A 19,696-nucleotide genomic window follows, 5' to 3' on the forward strand; every position below is an offset into this window, starting at 1 on the left:
GCTAATTAATGGAGCAGTGTCCACCTGGAAGAAAACACTACCTATCCATTAGAATGTACATAAATACACTTCAACATTTTAATCAATATTTTAGATAAGATAAAAGAGAAGAGGCTAATCACAGCATCAAAACCGTAGAAGTCAAAACGCTGCATGCACAGCAGAATCAGGATCCAAGAAATCCACAATTGGACAGTAATGGTCTGAAGCCAGCAAGGGGAGATTTCGGAGTTCACAGGAAGGTCTCCATTGCATAGAGTGTTAGTTGGCCCCCAGTACCCAGTCTGCTCTTCCTCTTTAGTAACAAAAAGCAATTCTATCCCTGTGGTTAATTTCTGGCTCATGAAATGTAAGGAGTGTTGGGTGGGACTCCTAGGAAGGTTGCTTAAAATAACTAACTTGGCTGGGAGACACACCCTTTTGTCCCTTTAGCCTTCTCTTCATTTTCTACCCTGCCATGGCTTGAAGGAGCCTGTGCAGCCTTCTCAGACCATGTTGTGACCTTGAGGATTGAAGCTTGGTACTCCTGATGACAGAAGAGAGAAGGGCAGGAAGAGCCTGTGCCCCTGATGACACTGAAGAACTACAAGAGCAATCCTGGACAGCCCACACCTAGATTTGTTACGTTTCAAAAAAGTTAATGTTTCTTAGATAGAGAATAAAATGTCTATTCTTTCTAAGGTTTCCATTACCTTCAGATCAATGTAATTCCTACATGTTATTGATACAAGTATGTCCCCCAAAACATATGTTCAAGTCCTAATCTTCAGTACCTGTGACTGTGGTTTTATTATGGTCTTTGAAGATGAAATCAAGGTAACATGACTGAATTAGTGTGAGTTCTAATCCAGTATGACTGGTAGCCTTGTAAGAAGAGAAGAGACAGAGACACATGGAGAAGGCCATGTGACAACAGAAGCTGAGACTGGACTGATGAATCTATAAGCCAAGGAGCACCAAGGATTAGGAGATGGTAGAAGAGGCAAGAAAGGATTCTCCTCTACAAGTACATTTCAGAAGAAGAATGACATTGATGCTACCAAGACTTTAGACTTCTGACCTCCAGAATAATAGAATAAAAAGTCACCTAGTTTGTGGTGCTTTGTTAATATACTACTAATGGAGTCTGACACTTAGGTCTAAATAAGACATTTGAGTCTAAGAAAACATGATAGGATACAGTTCAGCATTTGCATATGCAAAACAATTTATATATTTTAGTATACAGAATGCTCAAAATAAAAAACACCATGGATATGGGTGCCAAGAAAGTTAATGCAACTCCCAATAGAAAAAGTGGTGCTGGCAGGTAAATGCTGTTCTGTACTAGCACTAGTAAGAGTACCTGAAGTACTACTGTATACCATTTTGGGTCCCTTAGTTTATCAGGATACAAACTCATATAATGGACAAAGAACAGGTGCTGACTAAGTGCTCAGTAAAGACAAAGGCAGAGGAAGGGATCAGCCCAGCTTTATATAGTACTGTTTTGCTAGAGTAGGACAAATGAGTTCAATCACAGGACATGACTTCAGGCAAAATGCAAGACATTTCTAACCTAATGAAGTGTACATTTTAAATGTACACTGACACAATCCAAAAGCTGCAAGCCTATGATCCTAGTTACACAGGAGATTGTAAGTAGGAGGATAGTGGCCTGAGGCTGGCCCTGGGCAAAAACTTGAGACTTTACCTGAAAAACAACTAAAAGCAAAAAAGGACTGGAAGGTGTGTCTTTGGGGGTAGAGTACCTGCCTAGAGGGTTAAGCCCCTGAGTTCAAACCCCCAGCACTGCCATAAAAATACAAAAATAAACTCATAAGAAATGATTAGTTAAGACTATATTAGATGCTAAGAAAAAAGAAGCAACTCAAATGTCCATCAACAGATGAATTGGTAAGTAAGTACATTACAGTGTATCTGTGCAATGGAATATTATTTGACCAAAAAAACACTGAAAACTGATACATGTTACAACATGGATGGACATTATGCTAGGTAAAAGAAGCCAGACACAAAAGGTCACATATCATATAATTCTAGTTATGTGAATTTTTTTGGCAGTACTGGTATTTGCTAGGCAGGCGCTCTAACTGCTTGAGCTACTCCGTCAGCCCCTTTTTGTGCTGGGTATTTGCCCAGCTAGTTCTGAACTGTGATCCACCAGCGCCTAGCCTATATGAAATATTCAGACTAGGTAAATCCATAGAAACAATGTAGATTTGCAGTTTTCAGGAGCTTGAAGAAGGGGAGAATGGATAATAACTGCTTAGAGGGTGTGGGGTGTGCTTTCTGGGGTGATGAAATGGTTTTGGAACTGGACAGAGGCGATGGTTGTACAACATTATGAATGTACTAACGCCATGGCACTGTTTACTTTTAAGTGGTTGATTGTGTTCTGTGAATATTGTATCAGTAGAAATGAAAGCATAAAAAATATATTGAAAAAGAAAGCTAGTGGTGGTAAGATAAACTGTGTATACAATTTAGCCATTTCCTTGAGTCAAACAAGCACACCAAAAAAATCACAAAGAACTCTTAAAAGACCCTTTATGGTAAAACCCTTTCTCTACAGGAGAATTACTAATGACTTGATACAGATGTTTTAAGACTCCTTGCTAAGGTTCTTTTTCTGCACAATTCATGCTTACTGCCTCTGGAGAACACAATTATTTTCATATCCTCTTCTTATGAAAAACAAGATACTGCCCCAGAGCTTGGCAACATTTCCACCATCCCTAACTTACTCATTAAATCAGTAAATGTTCAGCTACAGCCATTCTGAAATAGTAACACATGGTTATAAGTTCATAATTTCCCCTTTTCCTGGAAGAACAGAAGTCATGTATGGTATAAGATTTTAGCATTTTTACAATAGAGGATGATGTGCAAAACCCTAGGTAGGGGTGTCCCAAAGTAGGACCAGTAGTCATTTTATTGCATTCCTCAAAAGTGGCCTTTAGGAAATTTAGTTGAGTACACAATGGAACAAAGGGTGCCACTGTAATGTTCACACCCCATGCACTGTCCAACTTCACAAAGTATTTCTAAAAGTAGACACTTTTTCATCTCCACATCAAGAATGAGAAAAAAAGTTTAACCTTGTTTGAAATTTTAGTTCTGCAATGAAAGTAAAAACTAAAGCTTTATTTTTGGTGACTCACAGAATCCCTTATGGTTCTGTGAATGTGAATTATTGATTCAATACAAGTATGTGTATACACATGTCCATACACATTTGGTCACATTAAAAAGCCATAACCAGGTCTTTGGGTAAGTCTAGCTCTATCACCAGTATGAAAAAGAATCACATTACTTATAACTTCACATGCATCAAACTTTTCAATCCTAATTTTAAAGGCACTTCCTATATGGCAGACAATACTCAAAATATTTTTTAATAAGCAGTAACGTGTATACCACCAAATTCCCATGAGCCTAAAATATTTTACTGATAAATAATTAAAAAACATTTTTTGGAAGTATCTGGGTTTGAACCCAAGGCCTTGTGCTTGCTAGGCAGGTGCCCTACCACTTGAGCCACACTTCCATCCCTAAATAAGTACTTAAAATTATCTGAGAAGCGAGATGGAGCACACCTAAAGCCCTGGGAACAAAACTGTCCCAGCTATTTTCTTATAGCTCTGACAACCATGAGCCAGAAGGATAGCCAGCTTTCATATTCCAAGTCAATTCTGGAGAACAATAAGTCAACTGCAACCCAGGACTAAATGACAGTAGATTTATTATATAGAAATTAAGAGGCTAGGTAGTGGTTTACCATTGCAAACTTGATCAGCATATTTAAGGTCCCCACTAGCCTACTACTAAGAATGTATGGTGGTTTGTCCAAAAAGACATTTCCAAATGCTCATAGATAATCAAATTTATACAACCTAGTTAAAGCAGTTTTAAAAACTCTTAACTTAGTATATGTTAATTATATAAAATAATGGGTTTCATAGTGAGATTTTTTACATGGCACAATGTACTCTGACCATATTCACTCCCTGTTGCCCTTTCATGCCCTCCCATCCTTTTCCAAATAGTCCTCCTTCTAATTTCATGTGTTTTTTTAAAGTCTACATTCTGCATGAGAGAAAACATGCAACATTTGCCTTTCTGAGTCTTGCTTATTTTGTTCAACATGATGATCTACAGTTGCATCCATTTTCTTGCAAATGATATAATTTCACTGCTTTTTATGGCCAAATAATACTTCATTGTGTACATATGCCACATTTTCTTTATCCATTCACCCACTCATAAACAAGGAAATGCCCTGTTCATTAATATATCCCCAGCACCTAGCAAAGTGCCTGGGATGTTGTAGGTATTTAATAAATAACTATTAAATTAAAGTAAAGTATGTTTGAGACTAGGCAACTGACAGCTTAAGAGCCAGATGAGTATAATCTTGTAAATTAGATATTCTGGAAAAATCTACAGTAATTACAATGATTATGTCCACTGAACAACTGTTTTGGAGCTTTTCTAGAAGTATCTCTAGAAAGATGTGTGTTTTTCCCTCCTACAGGAACATCACAAATAGAATTTAGAAAATTCACTCTCCATCACTAGCAATTCAAATGGAATACTGAAGAGTGACCTCAGCCCCATTATCAAGTCCCCTGTGAAGAACAGCTAAGGACCATGTCACTAACCAGGATGTTCTGAAACTGAGTTATTCCAGAGGCTCATGTCCTAAGCAGCTCATCCATGAAAGTTTCTCCCTGGAAGAGTAGCTAATAACTTTGGTAAACATCTGCCTAAAATGTCATAGTTTTGAGAAGGACAAGGATAAAATGCCTGTGTTGTTTCACTCATTAAAAAAGGGTAATCCATCATAGAGAAAGATAACCTGATATATTAAACCTCTATCAGCAACATTATCAATGTTTATGAGAATCATAGTAATCTAATAACTATGCATTTTTCTTTTACATTCTCCTACCGAGAATGGAATCATAAAACTGACTGACTTTCTAAGAAGTAATTCAATTTTCATTGAACTTGAGTTGGATATTTTAAGTCTCAAAGGCAGCATCAATTCACGAAGCAAGGTGATTCCCCTAGAGCCTACAACTGGATTGATGAGTCACACTAAATATATACGCTTATGTTTTCTTTTTGCTCTTGCTGATGCAAGTCTTGAGATGAGACTGACGTAAAAAGAATTCACTACAACAGCTAATTCTCACATTACACATTAAAAAATAATTCTACTTTGCTAATTATTAAAGGTATAAAAAGTAAGGGAAGGAACATTTAAGATTTATCCAATTAGTTGAAAATAAATCAATGGTAATGTCCAAATGCTGGAAAGGCTATGGTAAAACTGATATACTCACATAAAGTACTGGTGTACAATATAAACAAGGATAACTCATTAGGAAAGCAATTTGACAATATGAATCATCATTAGATTGTACTTAGGCTTTTTAATATGTAAAGTTGGTAAGAATTTATCCTAAAGAAATAATTCAAATAAAGAAAAAATCATTTAAGCAGGAAAATATTCATAGGAAAATTTCCAGTAAAGATATATTGAAAAGTAGTCTAAATCGTCCAACAGGAAGTATGGTTAAACTGTGTGCAGGATTTTTTTGGGCAGTATTGGGGTTTGAACTCAGGGCCTCATGCTTGCTAAGCAGGTGCTCTACCACTTGAGCCATTCCTTAAGTGCTTTTTTGTGTTGGCTATTTTTAGATTGGGTCTCACTTTTTGCCTGGGCCAACCTTGAACTGTGATCTTCCTGATAACTGACTCCCAAGTAGCTGGGATTACAGGCAGGAGTGACTGGCACCTGGCTGTGTGTAGAACTTTTGGTAGTATAAATGAAGTACAAACACAGAAAATGGTTGACAAAAAATAAAATACAAAAATATATTTCCATTGTGACTACAACCACTAAAAAAATACATATTTGGATATGCAAAAGAACAAGAGAATACACAACACACACGATAAAATATTTTCACCAAAATCAGCCTGTGTGTCAATGCAGGTAAAAATATTTTGGGTCCAAACTTGGTTATAGAATTCTGCATCTACATTAAAAATATAAGTAAATAACAGCTTCCCAAGTTTCACCCTCTCACCAAAAACCTTACAAATCCTTGGCCTAGATGAATTTAAAGCGAAGCACATTACAATCCTGTACTGGTGAAGAAGACTACACATTATCATATTACAGGTTCTGAGAAGATTTGCAATAAACTTGTTTAAATTTGCCTAGCTCAGCATTTGCTAGATGGTACTTGATCATAAAAATCCTCTCTGCTAGGAAAACCTGCAAACATTCTTCTCACCACAGTTTGGGAAATGATGCTTGGGTCAATGATGCTCAAAGGGAATAAGAGAGGAAAGGCATCTTAATTACTAGGGAGGTGTTTCCAAACGCTACCTTCCCCAGTTGGGAGTCACTAATGGCAGTATGCGTTATCTCTCTGATGTATATATTAAGGTTGAAAAAAGCTTGAGAACTAGTGATCTATGCAGCTATTATAAACAACTGAATGCCACTAACAGACCAAAAAAGGGGGGAGGGTTTCTGATCAAGTATAAAGATATTAGCAGTTTCTAAAAAGGAATAGCATCTCTTCTTCTAGAATTATGAAGTTGCAACCAAAGAAATCTGAGTAGCTCATATGAGAACTAACCAGTTTCTCTTTTAAATGTAAGTACAGTATTGCTCAAAAACATGAAAAAAAAGCATGCATCTTCTTGAAGTCTGGATAAAGAAAATATATGCACATGGTAGTAGTGTCTCCACAGGACAAATACATAACATCCATGTCCCAAAGCTAAGAGATGGGCAAACAATCCTCCACCCTCTCGTTCATAGTTCTTTAGCATTATGAGACTGTTACCTCTGGTCTAAGTATAGCTTTCATGCAGGCTGGACAAAGAGGCCCATTTCGAGAGAACTGAAGGGGAAGGTGCCGAGTTCGATTGCGACATGTTGGCTCCTCACATATTAACCAGCCCTGAAGAGACAAAGAAAGAAAACTTCAATCTTATCATTATCATTGACAAATAAAAATAAATAAACAAAGAAATAAAGAAACCCTTGTTATTAAGGTAAACTCATTTTATTCAAATTGTCCTTAGAGATTCTGTAATAGCTCTAGCTGCCTTTCTCTCTGGACAAGTTAAGAAATTCGTTGAGAGAGAGAGAGAGAGAGATCACATGAGATGTTATCCCTTTTGAAAAAAGATATGCATCTCCTCACTCAAAAATATCACATTGTCCCAATAAAAACTTCTATTACATTCAGAATGTAAACCAGTGTAAAAGATCATTACATCAAGTGTAATGCATAGAAATGAATGACCTTCCCAGTAACTGAGTGACTGTTGCCTGGTTACTTAACTGCTGTTCTCAGTTTCCTTTTCTGTAAAATGGGTATGACAACAGTATTTACCTAATAGAATCATTGCAATGATGTAACACACATAAAGTGCTTACAACTATTTTTTGCATAAAAGAAACATTTAATGAATACAAATAATTATTTCATTTAAAATTAAAACAGATTCTTCTATATGTGTTCCCTGGAGGCATAAAACTGGCTGCTGAGTTTTTAAGGACAATTTCAAATGATCACTATTTTCCACAGGTTTGAAATAGCCATTGTCTAGGCTCTGTCCTTCAGAACCCTTTTCACCCTTTCCGTCTTCAGTTACTCTCCTTTCTGGTTCTTTTGAGTTTTTTCATAGAGATGTGATACAATATATCTATTACCCTGAATCAACATTGTATTTATTGTAAAACATATCTGTAAGCAAGGAAGACAAGACATCACAAGTGGAGTTGGGCAAAGTTCATATTAAGGCACCAGAGCCTGTGGGTTTTGTTGCTGCACATGTTGTTACAGAAGCATACTGAGCACAAGGCAAGTGCAGGGTGAGGTGCTGGGGCATAAAAAGTGAGCAAGATATGCTCACTTGTTTCATGGCATCCCTACCTGCAGGGCTGGAAGTAAAGATCTGACTCTGTAAGTCTTGGAGCATTTTGAGAGGTGGCAATTTCTGAACTTGAAGAATGAGCAGATTTGGAAGGGAAGAAAGACAAGTTAGGCAGAAAGAACAAAGAATAGAGGCCAGAAACAGCTATGCTGTGATATGGTTAAGAAGGGACCAATAACGTGTATAATCTCAGTCCCTGCTTCCAGCCTGAGCAGACTGTCTTTACTCCCTTGATAAGAAGAGTATATACACAAATGTTGCTTAAGTTAGGTACTTTAGCCTGCTACATAGTAATATCTCCATGCAGTGTTAATTCACAACTGAGAGATGCCCTCACTCACTGCTGTGCTGCTTAACCTCTTTGCTGTGAACAGAATCTTCTCGGAAGTAGCTACAACCAAACAAGGGAAAGCACCAAGAATCAGTTCTTTCAGCTCCATTTAAGGCTTTCTTTAACACAAAGCAAAAGTTCATTGTAGAACTTTCTGACTAAAAATGGTACCTTAAAAGAATATAATATTCATCTAGTCAATACATTCATAGGAAGTTTCATTCCTACATACATTCAATAGGCTAAACTATTTTAAATTTTAATTTGAAATTTTCAGGTGGAGAATATCATTGGGCCCTTCTGAAACTTCTAATATATGCACGATTAAATATTATGGGGAATTAGGCAAAGGGGCAACAGGCACAGAATATCAGGAAATTATAATCTAAACAATTATAGGTGGTCCGTACCACCTAAAAGCAATTCACTATTGCTTAGCATTTGTACTTTATCCAAGTTGTGTTGTGCCAACTATAAATGCTAAACAATACAGAAAGGATGGCATCATATCTGAGACAAACTATTACATCACAATAAAAGATCATGAGCCAGAATCAATGGTTCAGCAGGGTGCAAGTGGCTCACGCCTGTAATCCTAGCTAGTTGAGAGGCGGAGATTGGGAAGATCATGGTTTGAGGCCAGTGTGGGTAAATAGTTTGTAAGATCCCATCTCCAAGATAACCAGAGAAAAATGGCCTGGAGTCATGGCTCAAGTGGTAGAGTGCCTGCTTTGCAAGTGCAAAGCTCTGAGTTCAAACTCCAGCCCCGCCAAAAATAAAATTACTGGTTCTGACTCATAGGGAACTGTTCAACTGTTCATTTTACTTTGTAGTACTTATTAACCACATTTTTTAATTTGAAGAGGTACTTATATTTTAATATTTCTGAAATTTAGGTGCATTTCCAATTGACATGTATAGATTAATGACACATTTATGTTTTCTTCAAAAATGCTATTAGGTCAGAAGTACGGTTCACAATTGGCCCCCTCAGAATTAACAAAACAGGGTTTGGGGGTGTAGCTTAGTGGTAGAGTGCTTGCCTAGTACATGTGAGGCCTTGGGTTCCATGCCTAGCATTGCAAAACAAAAACAAGAACAAAACAAACCTTGGTTTAGTCTGTTCAGACACGGAGAATAGAGCATGGAATAGTAGAGCTTTCAGCAGCAACAGGTATTAAACTTAAAATGTAGCTTATAAACACTATGAGTACTCATTTAGGCATATTAGCAACAAAAACAGTAGAATTTAAGCAAACTATGTATGAAACATATAGAACTAGACCACTTCTTTATCATCCTTCTGGGTTTTTTAAATTTTACTGGTTATTTGAGGCCTTATATGCTTTGAAATACGCAATTAGTTACATTGCCAGTTATAGCCACAATTCATTCAATTTTAAACAAATTTTTTTTTAAAAAGCAAGTACACAGGTAACACATCATGATTTTGTTCTTTGAGATGAGTTCACACTATGTAGCCCAGTCTGAACTCAAATTCGACATCCTCCTGCCTCTGCTTCCTGAGTGCTGGGATTACAGATGTGTACCAGAATGCCTAGCCCAAGAAATTTAACTTATTTTTAATTTAAAAAATAATAGTGTCCAAAAAGCTTTTCTGATGTTTTTGAAACTTAATCTCATCAATGTAATATAACTTCACAACTCACTGGGTGAGCTGCCAACTAGGGAGATGCTAAGTTGTCATTTCACCTGTTTATAAAAGCAAACACCCGAACTCTATCTCTGACAGAGTTACTAACTAAATGTCCTTTCAAATCATATAGAAAAAAGATAATATAATTTGTCTAGACTTTCTTCAGTTATAATTAACATTAAAGAGGTCTTTTTTCCTTTGTCACCTCTCTATTCAGTGCTTATTTGGGTTTGTTTGTACTTACTATCTGTTAATCTCCCTTTACAAATGACAACAATAACTAGAGCTATTATGCATGGAAATTAAACATGCTGATAACTGTGTGAAGGGAACTGGTGCTGGAAGAAAAATATCAGAAGCCTGTAACTCTTTATGCTTCTTGTTTTATTTTGATAATTAAGCTTTTGGTCATGGCTCATTTTAAACAAAACTCTTCTATAAGGGAAATAGGTCCTAATTGTATTCGATATATGCTTTGCTTCAATTCAATTTTGTCTACTGCATTTCAGTTAACCCTTTGTTCCCTCAACAACTGTTAACCAACTATGCTAAACCTAATTTTCAAGCAACATTTGTATTATTAAAAGTAAATATACCAAGTCTTTGAAAGTATTCCATGACGGAGCAAATCTTAAATTGCAAGATCTCACAGTGAATTTTGCCTCTTGTGGGTGATAGAAATAAAACAAATGAAAATACCAATTTTGTATAAGTTTATTTTGAATTATCACTTACAATGACGAAACTAAACTTATTTCCACTTCCCACTTGGAGAAAACATGTAAAGCCCAAGGCTATACTGACAAGTCAATGAAGAATTTTTTAAGGAATAGCTTCCATGGAAGCCCAAGCTATAGAATGGTTTAGATTATAAGAAAAGCCTCTAGGACATCCTGTAAGAACATCTGCCAACATGAATGTCATTTTTATGTAATGCCACATGCAAATTGTTACAACCAACAGGAATAAGGTCCTTAAGTTTTCAGTTGCCTAGCTTAACCATGTTTATAAGTAAAAGGTTTAAAAGAGGTAAAGCCAGCCTGTCCAATAGCAAAACAAACATTTACCAACACACGCAACGCTCTATCACCTGTTGCTTTAATCTCAGCATCACTAATTCCTTAAAATCGTTGTGTACGAAGTTGTGTCAAATACTGATTGGTTTTGATTGCTAAATTATATTTCTGAGGCCTCAACTAAAATGGTTTTTGTCTGTACATGCTAAAAAGGGATCAATTTCCACTTGTAACTGAGGTGTTCCTGGTAGTTGCACCTTCAACACAAACTGTTACTCATTTGTGTACATTTGTATTTTTAGGAGGTGCACATGCAGAAATCATCCAGACTGGGAAGTGTGGTACATAGGAGGCCCTCAAAAAATTTTTTGAATAAATGAGTAAATAGACGCAATAAAATAAAAATACAAAGGAGCAAGTTTATGAAAAATAAGGGTTGGGTCTACAATCCCAGGAGAAAAATATTCACAGTAGCTCTTACACTCTTTTGAGTCAAACATTTGGTGGGTCCTTCTGCTCTCATTCCCAGTTACCAATTCTGTCCACTGCTCTTTCATCTACAGCCCCATAAACCTCAACCTCACTCAAGCCCAGCATTCTTTCCCACATCCAATGCAAAGAGTTGCCAAGAATGGGTTCCCAGGGCTCCCCATCCTGTCCTCCAATAGATAACCCTCCTTCCACAGAAAATTAAGAACAAACTTGCTGGTTTGGCTTTAAAATCTTTACAACCTCATCCTGTACCCCCCCCTTCCCCCTTCTCATCACTCTCAACACAAACTCTTTATCTCATCGGACTGGTTTTGTCACTCTTCCCCACTAGGTTTTGACTATTTTCACCTCCTGATCACTGCTTATGCCACAGAATCTCATTCCTTGAATATCAGTTCCTTTCTTCTGTGAATTTCCAAATCCACAGTGACTTCTCCCTCTATGCCATCTGAAACTGAACACACACTGTTTTTCACTGTCTCTCAGTCATATTGTTTTACCTCCCTAACTGGTCTGTCCATGGGGAATGAACTGCTTTGGATTTACTAGTGCCTTCCCTACTTTCTAGCACAAAGTTTCATGCTCAATGAAGACTACAAAACTGAGGTCATGAAAAACTGCACTGTGTTTATTAGTGGGCAATTTCATGTAAGACACAAACCTACCAAACCTCTCTGAGCCTCAGTTTCCTCATCTGTAAAACAGGAGGTGATACATTTAACCCCTTAGGGTTGTTCAGAGGATCAAATAAGAAAACAGACAAAAGTGTTCAGTAAATTCATCATGGAGCAAGAGCTGACAGGTCACCATTAAAGTGCACTACTTTATCCAGGAAAGAGCCTGGTTATTTTGCAGAGGGGGTGTTATTACAAAATGGCAAAGTTCAATAATGGTTAAATGATAAGATTAAGTGAAGCTGTTTTTTCATTTGACTGCAAAATACTGCAGCTATGTTGTCAACATGAGGGAAACTTGAATTTTTTCCTGATAAAAATATACTTAATAGGAAGTTATAGATGGCAGAATAGATAGCAATGTGGCATTTTAGGACTCATAGAGATTTTAAGAGATGACGCAGTTCTGCCATGACGTATGAGTCAGTCTAAATCACAACAGCTCTCCAGGAGTGCAGGGACAGGGTCACAGGGCGAGGTCTGCTAGCACCCGTGCTCTTTCAGAATTCATCATATCATTATTAGTTTTTATTAATGGCCATTAACCACCCCTCTCCCTAAACTATATGCACTCAGCGTTAGACTCTCTTTTCACTGGGAAGCATTTATAAATGTTTTGGAGTTCCCTTGCAGGCACATTTTTTCTGTCACAGAATTATCCCCAGTTTTAAAAGAAAAAATGGGTCTTCTTATAGATAGTGCACAGTATGGGCCCACAGCTGCTTTTGAAGAATGACATGTTGTGATTTGGGATTTCCAGAAATATCAAAAAACAAATTGCTTTCTGACCCACATTTGCACCCAAAACTGGGAGAAAATTTCCCTAAGATCTCCAGGGGAAGTTTTAACAGGAACATAATTTTGCTTTTAAAGTTAAATCTTCTACACTGCAGCATGCTGGCATGTCAAAGAATAATCATTAAGTCTCAGAGAGTTACCAGTGAATCAGGAAAAAAAATATATAAACTAACTCTTCAAGAAAGTTAATACAAAAATATTTTAAACAAAATTATCAAACAAAACAGAAGTGGAAAGTGCCTTGTTGGTCAATGTAAGAATTTTAAAAATTATTAAAATTGATTTTTTAAGTCAGACATCTCTTTAAATGAGCAGTCATGTCATTTCATCCAAGTTATTTGAAACTTATTGATCTTATCATTTGTGCAAGGACCAGACTGCCATCAGTTTGCTGAAAGGATAATGGAGCACTCCCAAACTGTTATGATAGGTTAGATGCAAACAGTGGTCCTCATTTAAACACACAGAATAGCACCACAAGTGGAGAAATTCCAACTTCAGCAATTGTATATTACATGATAAATTAGCAACTTGGTCTGTTTTTGCCTTGCATCAAATTCAATACCACAGTCCTGCTATTTTAATTTGCAATCAGTGCTTGAACATCAGAAGATGTACCTGTGGTACATTAAAGAGCCCCATGTAAGCCATCTTCTCCTGCTGTACTGTGAGCAAAAAAAGCCAACAATTACCAGCAATTGTATTTTACCACTGTAGGACAATACTAGAACAGTTAAAATTGTCTCTATGCAAGCAACTGGGGAAAATATACTTAAAATGACTTTATATGGAAAATTACATTTTGGGGGGAAAAAGTTCAGTGGAGGACATGTATCTTTCTGTATGGGCAGCTAAAAACCTCTTTTAGTATATTCAAGCCTATTCTATAAAATACTCTCCCTATTCATCCAACTCAAAAGCAAGCTACATTCTTAGGCTATAAAAGGTCACAACTAAGTACACAGTACCTTGCTTCAGGAATAATTTTGCTTTGTCTGTCAACTGTCAACAAAGCACAAAGAGCTCATGCAACCCAGCCATGTGGATGTTAGAGATCTAACAAAATACAAATAATAAGAATACAACATTTCATAGCCACCCTGCTTTCACTTTATATGAGAAACTGAAAGCATTTTCCTCTTTACATTCCATTCATCTCTATTGTATTACAAATCCTTTCATAAAAGACTTTTCCCCCATATGAAGCTACAAGTGACTTGGGGATGCAATATTCCAACTGCGATGAATGTCCAACTTTCCAACATGAATGGTTATAAATGGATGTGTCAGTTAAGGCAAATAGTCATTTCAACAAGGAAAAGTAGGAAAGAATCAAATGGAATGAGATGGTAAAATGGCTACTCTGGTGCCTATATTAATATTTTAGTGATGAAACCTCTAAGAAAAAATTGTTTATTACTTTCATCACCATTCCTGCCTCTCAAGTCTTCACTCTTAAAAAAAAAAAAACCAAAAAGCCCCACCACCTTAGCTATGTACTCCTGATAACAAACTTCAGAAACGAGCTCAAAGCTCAATTTCACCAATATGTACACAGAAATAAAAAAAGACTGGAAGGAACTACTCTAAAATGCCAGTGCTGGTTATCTCTAGGTGGTTTTTTCTTCTGTTTCTGTATTTTCTAAATTTTCTACAAAAATACATTGCTTTTAAAATCAGAAAGCTTATCAATGAGAAAAGAGACAGTTTTGCCAATAGCTTTCAACATAAGGAAATCACTTACACATCTGAAAAATATTCTGAGCTATAGCACATGTTTGGTTGCTGCCAAGATGAATTTTCAGGGACTATGCTTATGGAAAAAAAGGGCACATGAAAAAAAAATTGGTCTTTAAAAATTTTTCCTGCTAAAGCTAAAATTTCAAAAATAGGTCAACTTAATCACATAAGCAGTTCTTAAATAAAAAGTGCCAGGGCATGTACTTGTAGTATTAGAATCATTTCTTAAATTAAGCCACTCAATAAAATGCACAGTCTCTGAAGGTAAGTAATAAATCAGTTTTAAAGAGCAGTGCCTCGTTCCCCATGCCTTCTCTCCTGCCTTTTTTTCAGTGTGCACACAGATCAACTCTGATGTCCCTGGGGTAAGAATCAAACTTAAAAAAATTCAGTAAGGAGGTCATGCTCAGTCCCTTACCAGAAGCATTTTTCTTTGCCCAAGTCCAACTAAAAGTAATTTTTATTTTTTGTTTGTTGGTTGATAGGCTAGTTTTTGCTAGTATGGCTTAATGTGATATGCTTTTGGGTACCAAACCACGAATCATAAAGCTAAATTATCTATGCAGTTGCCTAAAAGGGCATCTTAAAATCAGTATGTAGTTCAAACCATCACCAGGCAATGTTTGTTCATTTAACTTTAATTATTTTCTCCTTGAGAATGGTACTAATGAAACTGAATATCTTTCATGGTTTCGAAGGGCCGTTTGAATAGTCTGTAAACAGAACTAAGGGTAGACAAGAGATCTGGCTGAGCCAGGGGGTTGCTAGGTGATGCAGAATGTAAACCCACAAACTTGTTAAGGTTTGCTTTGCTTTCATGCCACTTTCACACACTCTCAAAAGTTTTGAGAATTGATTTCTCAGGTGGTCATTACAAAAAAGAAATTTACTCCCCCCAGATGCTCTGCCAGATTCAGAAGAGATGAAATCTATCTGATCTTTGGCTATAACATGGGAAACTTTGGGATTTTACATAAGCATAGGATTATATATTTTCTGGATGCCTCTAATTTAAAAAACAAATGCAAGGTGGATTTTAGTATTTCAAAAAGACACTCCTAATCGTCTCTTATTTAACTTTAAATAAAATTAAGATTTCTTCCTAGAAAAAAAAATGTGATCATAGTTTGGGGGACTTGGGACACACAAACTCGAACCCCATGGCAAATGCCTCAGCACAGACCTTCATCGTGACAGCCCATTTGGTTTAGCCACTCTCCTCTTCTTTTCTGGCCTACACCAAGTCTGACTGCCTGTGAGGCTTCTCCTTCCTGCCCCCTCCCCCAGCCTCCTTTTTAAGTAGCTGATCAGAGATTGTCCACTAAGAGCACTTTATTAGATCATCAGCCAGAGGGGTTCACAAGTACTGAGAGCAATGGGCTCAAATGCGGCACATCAGTTTTAATAGACCAGGGGCTACTGGTAAACTGCAGATACTGCTGAGAACTTTCCATGTACTGAACTCTTGAAAAAGCACCGTCTCTCCAGCTTAAATGCAGCTGCCTCTTTCAATGCCGCAAATGGGTAAATTTGACAAAAAAGCCACCATTAAGACTACATGAAAGGCTCAAGACAACATCCTTTCAATGCTTTGTACTTCAGTAATCAGATGTACTTACTCACCCCCTCCCCCAAACCCGATCAAGAACTATTTCTGAATGGTAGGAAATAATTCCACTTTGTACATCTTTTAGTTAATCAAGACTTTCTATTCAGCAATTTGACCTTTTGTTCAAAACAGGATTATCAGTTTTTTCGCCAGTTACCAAGGGCGACTCGCATGGTGAACATAATTGCAATAATTTGCAAAACACCATGGCAACCCACATTACAACTAGGTAAATACTGGGCTTTTGTGCTACATTGTTATTTTCAGAGATGCTGAAGTCAAAGAACGAATGACAAATGAACACAAAATTTATATTTGCTTTGTCTCAAAAGAGAAGAAAATTGATAACAAGAATTGGGGGGAAACCGACTACAGCTGTAATTTCTAACTTGATTAATTAGGATGGTAACAGTCCTTAACAGTATATTCAACAAACAGCCCTGACTTCGTCTCTCCACCCGCCTCTCTCTATACCACTACCACTATCTCCCCCACCCCAGACAAATTTTTTCAGCTTGGAGAACAAACATCCCCCATTTGCTCTTTTCTTCAACTTAATGGAATCCTTAATTGCAGAATATTGTTCTCCTGCTCTTCACAGCAATGAAAACGAGAGAAAGAAGGAGAGTGCCAGGGCAGACAGGGAGCTACAGTCATTTTTTTTCCTGCCTCTTTTGGACACCCCAAGCCCAATGATGAGACGGCATTTCCCTGGTATCAGCAGCTGTTGTTTCGTAGCAGACAATAAAGTAAAAACTATTTAGCTTTGCAGAAAAGCCACTTCTGTCCTCTTGGCAATACAAGGTAAGTCTACATACTAAGATGAAGTTTCATAATTTAAATGCCAGAACACAAGAGAAGAAAATGATGACAATAATAAAAATACATTTTTCTTGTAAAGAAATTATTAACTGTGGTACTGTCCAAAAAACTGATGAAAAGCATGTTTGCTATCTGAGGAAGATATTCAACAATATCACCAATGTGCTGAAAACCACTTTATACTCAGAGAGATCCCAATTCACAAAACAGTCTAAAAATACAAACTGACTACTCAGGAATTAATGCAAAGTCCAAAATCATGTTTTTAGTAGATAAGCAGTCTTACAAACAGCATTAAATCTTTTCAGCAATAAATATGATTGGAAAAGTTACATCAGAATTTTTAAACTCAAGATATGAAAGATAGGTTCTATCTTATGGTAAAGGGGCAGCTTTTGCTAAGAGGTTAAAATTCTGCTACAATGCCTAGGTTTCTGGAAATTATCAAAACTGTCTGTCATACAAAATGTAGTATTCAGGGACAAGAAAAGAAAAATACACACAGAAAGGGCTTGCAGAAGTTAGACTGCGGAGATCTGGAGAGATAAGCAGCTGCAGACGCATTCTGAACACAGCCCAGCCTGCTTTCCTTCATCTGCCTCCCATCGAGAAAGAGCCAAATGAGAGTCTCTGAAACGATCTGCATATTTCCCCTAACTTTTGCAAAATCAAGTGAACCTGATAATATAATGGGTCCATTTTTATTTTGACAGTGCTGAATATCCCCACACACATCTCTAAGACTCAGCTTAAAGAAATCACAATACGACATTCTTCAGAATATGCCTCCAAAATTATGGATACTGTGACTTCTTGTGAACAGCAGAAATCAAAAGGAAGTGACACATTAACTCCTTCTCAGTCAGTGACAACCTCCAACCTCTTCATACTTTGAAAATATATTTTATTTTCTGACTTGGTTCATTCCAAATTTATCATATCTGTATGAAGTACATTTCTACCAAAAGTCTAAATGTTAAGAGGAAATGTATCCTTTAATGCCAAATGATAAAGAGGTGAATAAGCCTTCAGTAATTTTTTTCTTTTTTTGACACTTTAAGTTCTTTAAGAAACCCTTATAGCTAAAGGAAATATTTTATAATCTACCTAGAATTTCTTCACTTAAAACATTTTACCTAGTATACTTGCCCCACTCCCCAATCTTTAATGGCATCTGTTCCAATGGTTTATTTATTTTTTTCTTTTCTCCTTTTTCCCTTTTTTGCTAACTCATGACTTCTATTTGTTTAGAAAGGGTCAACTACAACATATTACAACATCCAACTTCCTATAATATTAATAAAGTACTCAAATCTCTCAACCAGGAATGGAAAGTACCTAGCAGGTGTATTGCATTCCTTCCAACTCCATCCTTATGGATTCTATAGGATGGAAGCTGGCATTCAATATGAAATTCATCTACTATCCCTGTCCCCAGTCCTTCTCATTCTTGAATTTTCCAGTCTGGCTATACAATGGAATCACCAAGGGAGCTTTTAACACAAATGGCTGGGCACCATCCGAAGTTTCTGATGCATGTTTTGGTTGGGGCCCAAAAATTTGCATGTTCACAACTTCTCAGGTGATACTGTTGCTGATGATTTGGGGACCTCACTTTGAGAACCATCAGTGGGATACAATGGACATTGTGGTCAAGGTTGAGAACCACTGCTTATATTATTTTCATTCTCTACATTGAACTTTACAAACGGAATTATTCTTACATCCTCTTTCTCCTTCAATATTTACTCTTTCTCTTGTAAGAACTATTCCAAGTTCTCTATCTACCATCAGAATTACCAAAGCCTCAAATCTGACTTGACTCTACCAAAAGAAATGACTAATTCCTAAATGGTTTACATCATATATATAGCTTAATATACACCCATATATAGCATAATACCATAGAATTTTAGGAGTGTTGTTCAAAAGTATCTGTAAAGTGACCACAATTACATTTTTGACTTTGACAAGCAATATGAAATACAAAAACCCTAAATTTTAAAGTTGAAGGGGACTTCAGAGTGCTATTCCTTTGTTACATCTGAGGAAAATGAGACTCAAAAAAGAAAAAGCAAATTCCTTGTACAGTGTCCCATGCATGTGGAATGAACTTCTAGTTCAGTGTTCCTTATACTCTCTACCGATGCTGCTCAATACATGAGCCAGTAGCTGAATGCGGCTCTTTGGGTACTTGAAATATGGCTCGTCTGAACAAGTGTAAAATAGACAGGTAATTTCAAAGACTTAGTCCAAAAAAGAACATAAAATACCTTATTGATATTTTTATGCATTACAGACTGAAATATTTTGAATATATTGGGCTAAGTAAAATTTATTGTTTTATCATATATAACTATCTTGTTTCTAAAAAATACAAATGGAAGTAGATAATATACACTGTTCTAAATCCTGCCTTTTCACTCAAAAGTAGAGGATATTTAACATAGGAGGACATATAGATCTGCAACATTCTTTTTAATGGCTCTGCAGAATTCTATTATAAGACTGAAAAAAATTTAATGAATCTCCTTCTGATCAACAATTAGGTTGTTTTCTTACTATTATCAATAATGCTTCAAGGAA

General features: G+C 36.6%; 1 protein-coding gene across 4 annotated transcripts in view; it reads right to left on the bottom strand.

Moving 5' to 3' along the window:
- Positions 1-19,696, bottom strand: part of Pola1 (DNA polymerase alpha 1, catalytic subunit) — a 283,414-nt gene that overhangs the window by 89,769 nt on the left and 173,949 nt on the right. For all 4 annotated transcript variants that reach the window (XM_020188477.2, XM_020188474.2, XM_074063672.1 and 1 more), the window contains one exon: positions 6,873-6,989. In XM_020188477.2, the coding sequence (XP_020044066.1) occupies positions 6,873-6,989 (117 nt within the window). The remainder of the gene's footprint in view (positions 1-6,872; positions 6,990-19,696) is intronic.

This window comes from Castor canadensis, chromosome X (assembly GCF_047511655.1).
Source record: "Castor canadensis chromosome X, mCasCan1.hap1v2, whole genome shotgun sequence".
NCBI lineage: Eukaryota > Metazoa > Chordata > Mammalia > Rodentia > Castoridae > Castor > Castor canadensis.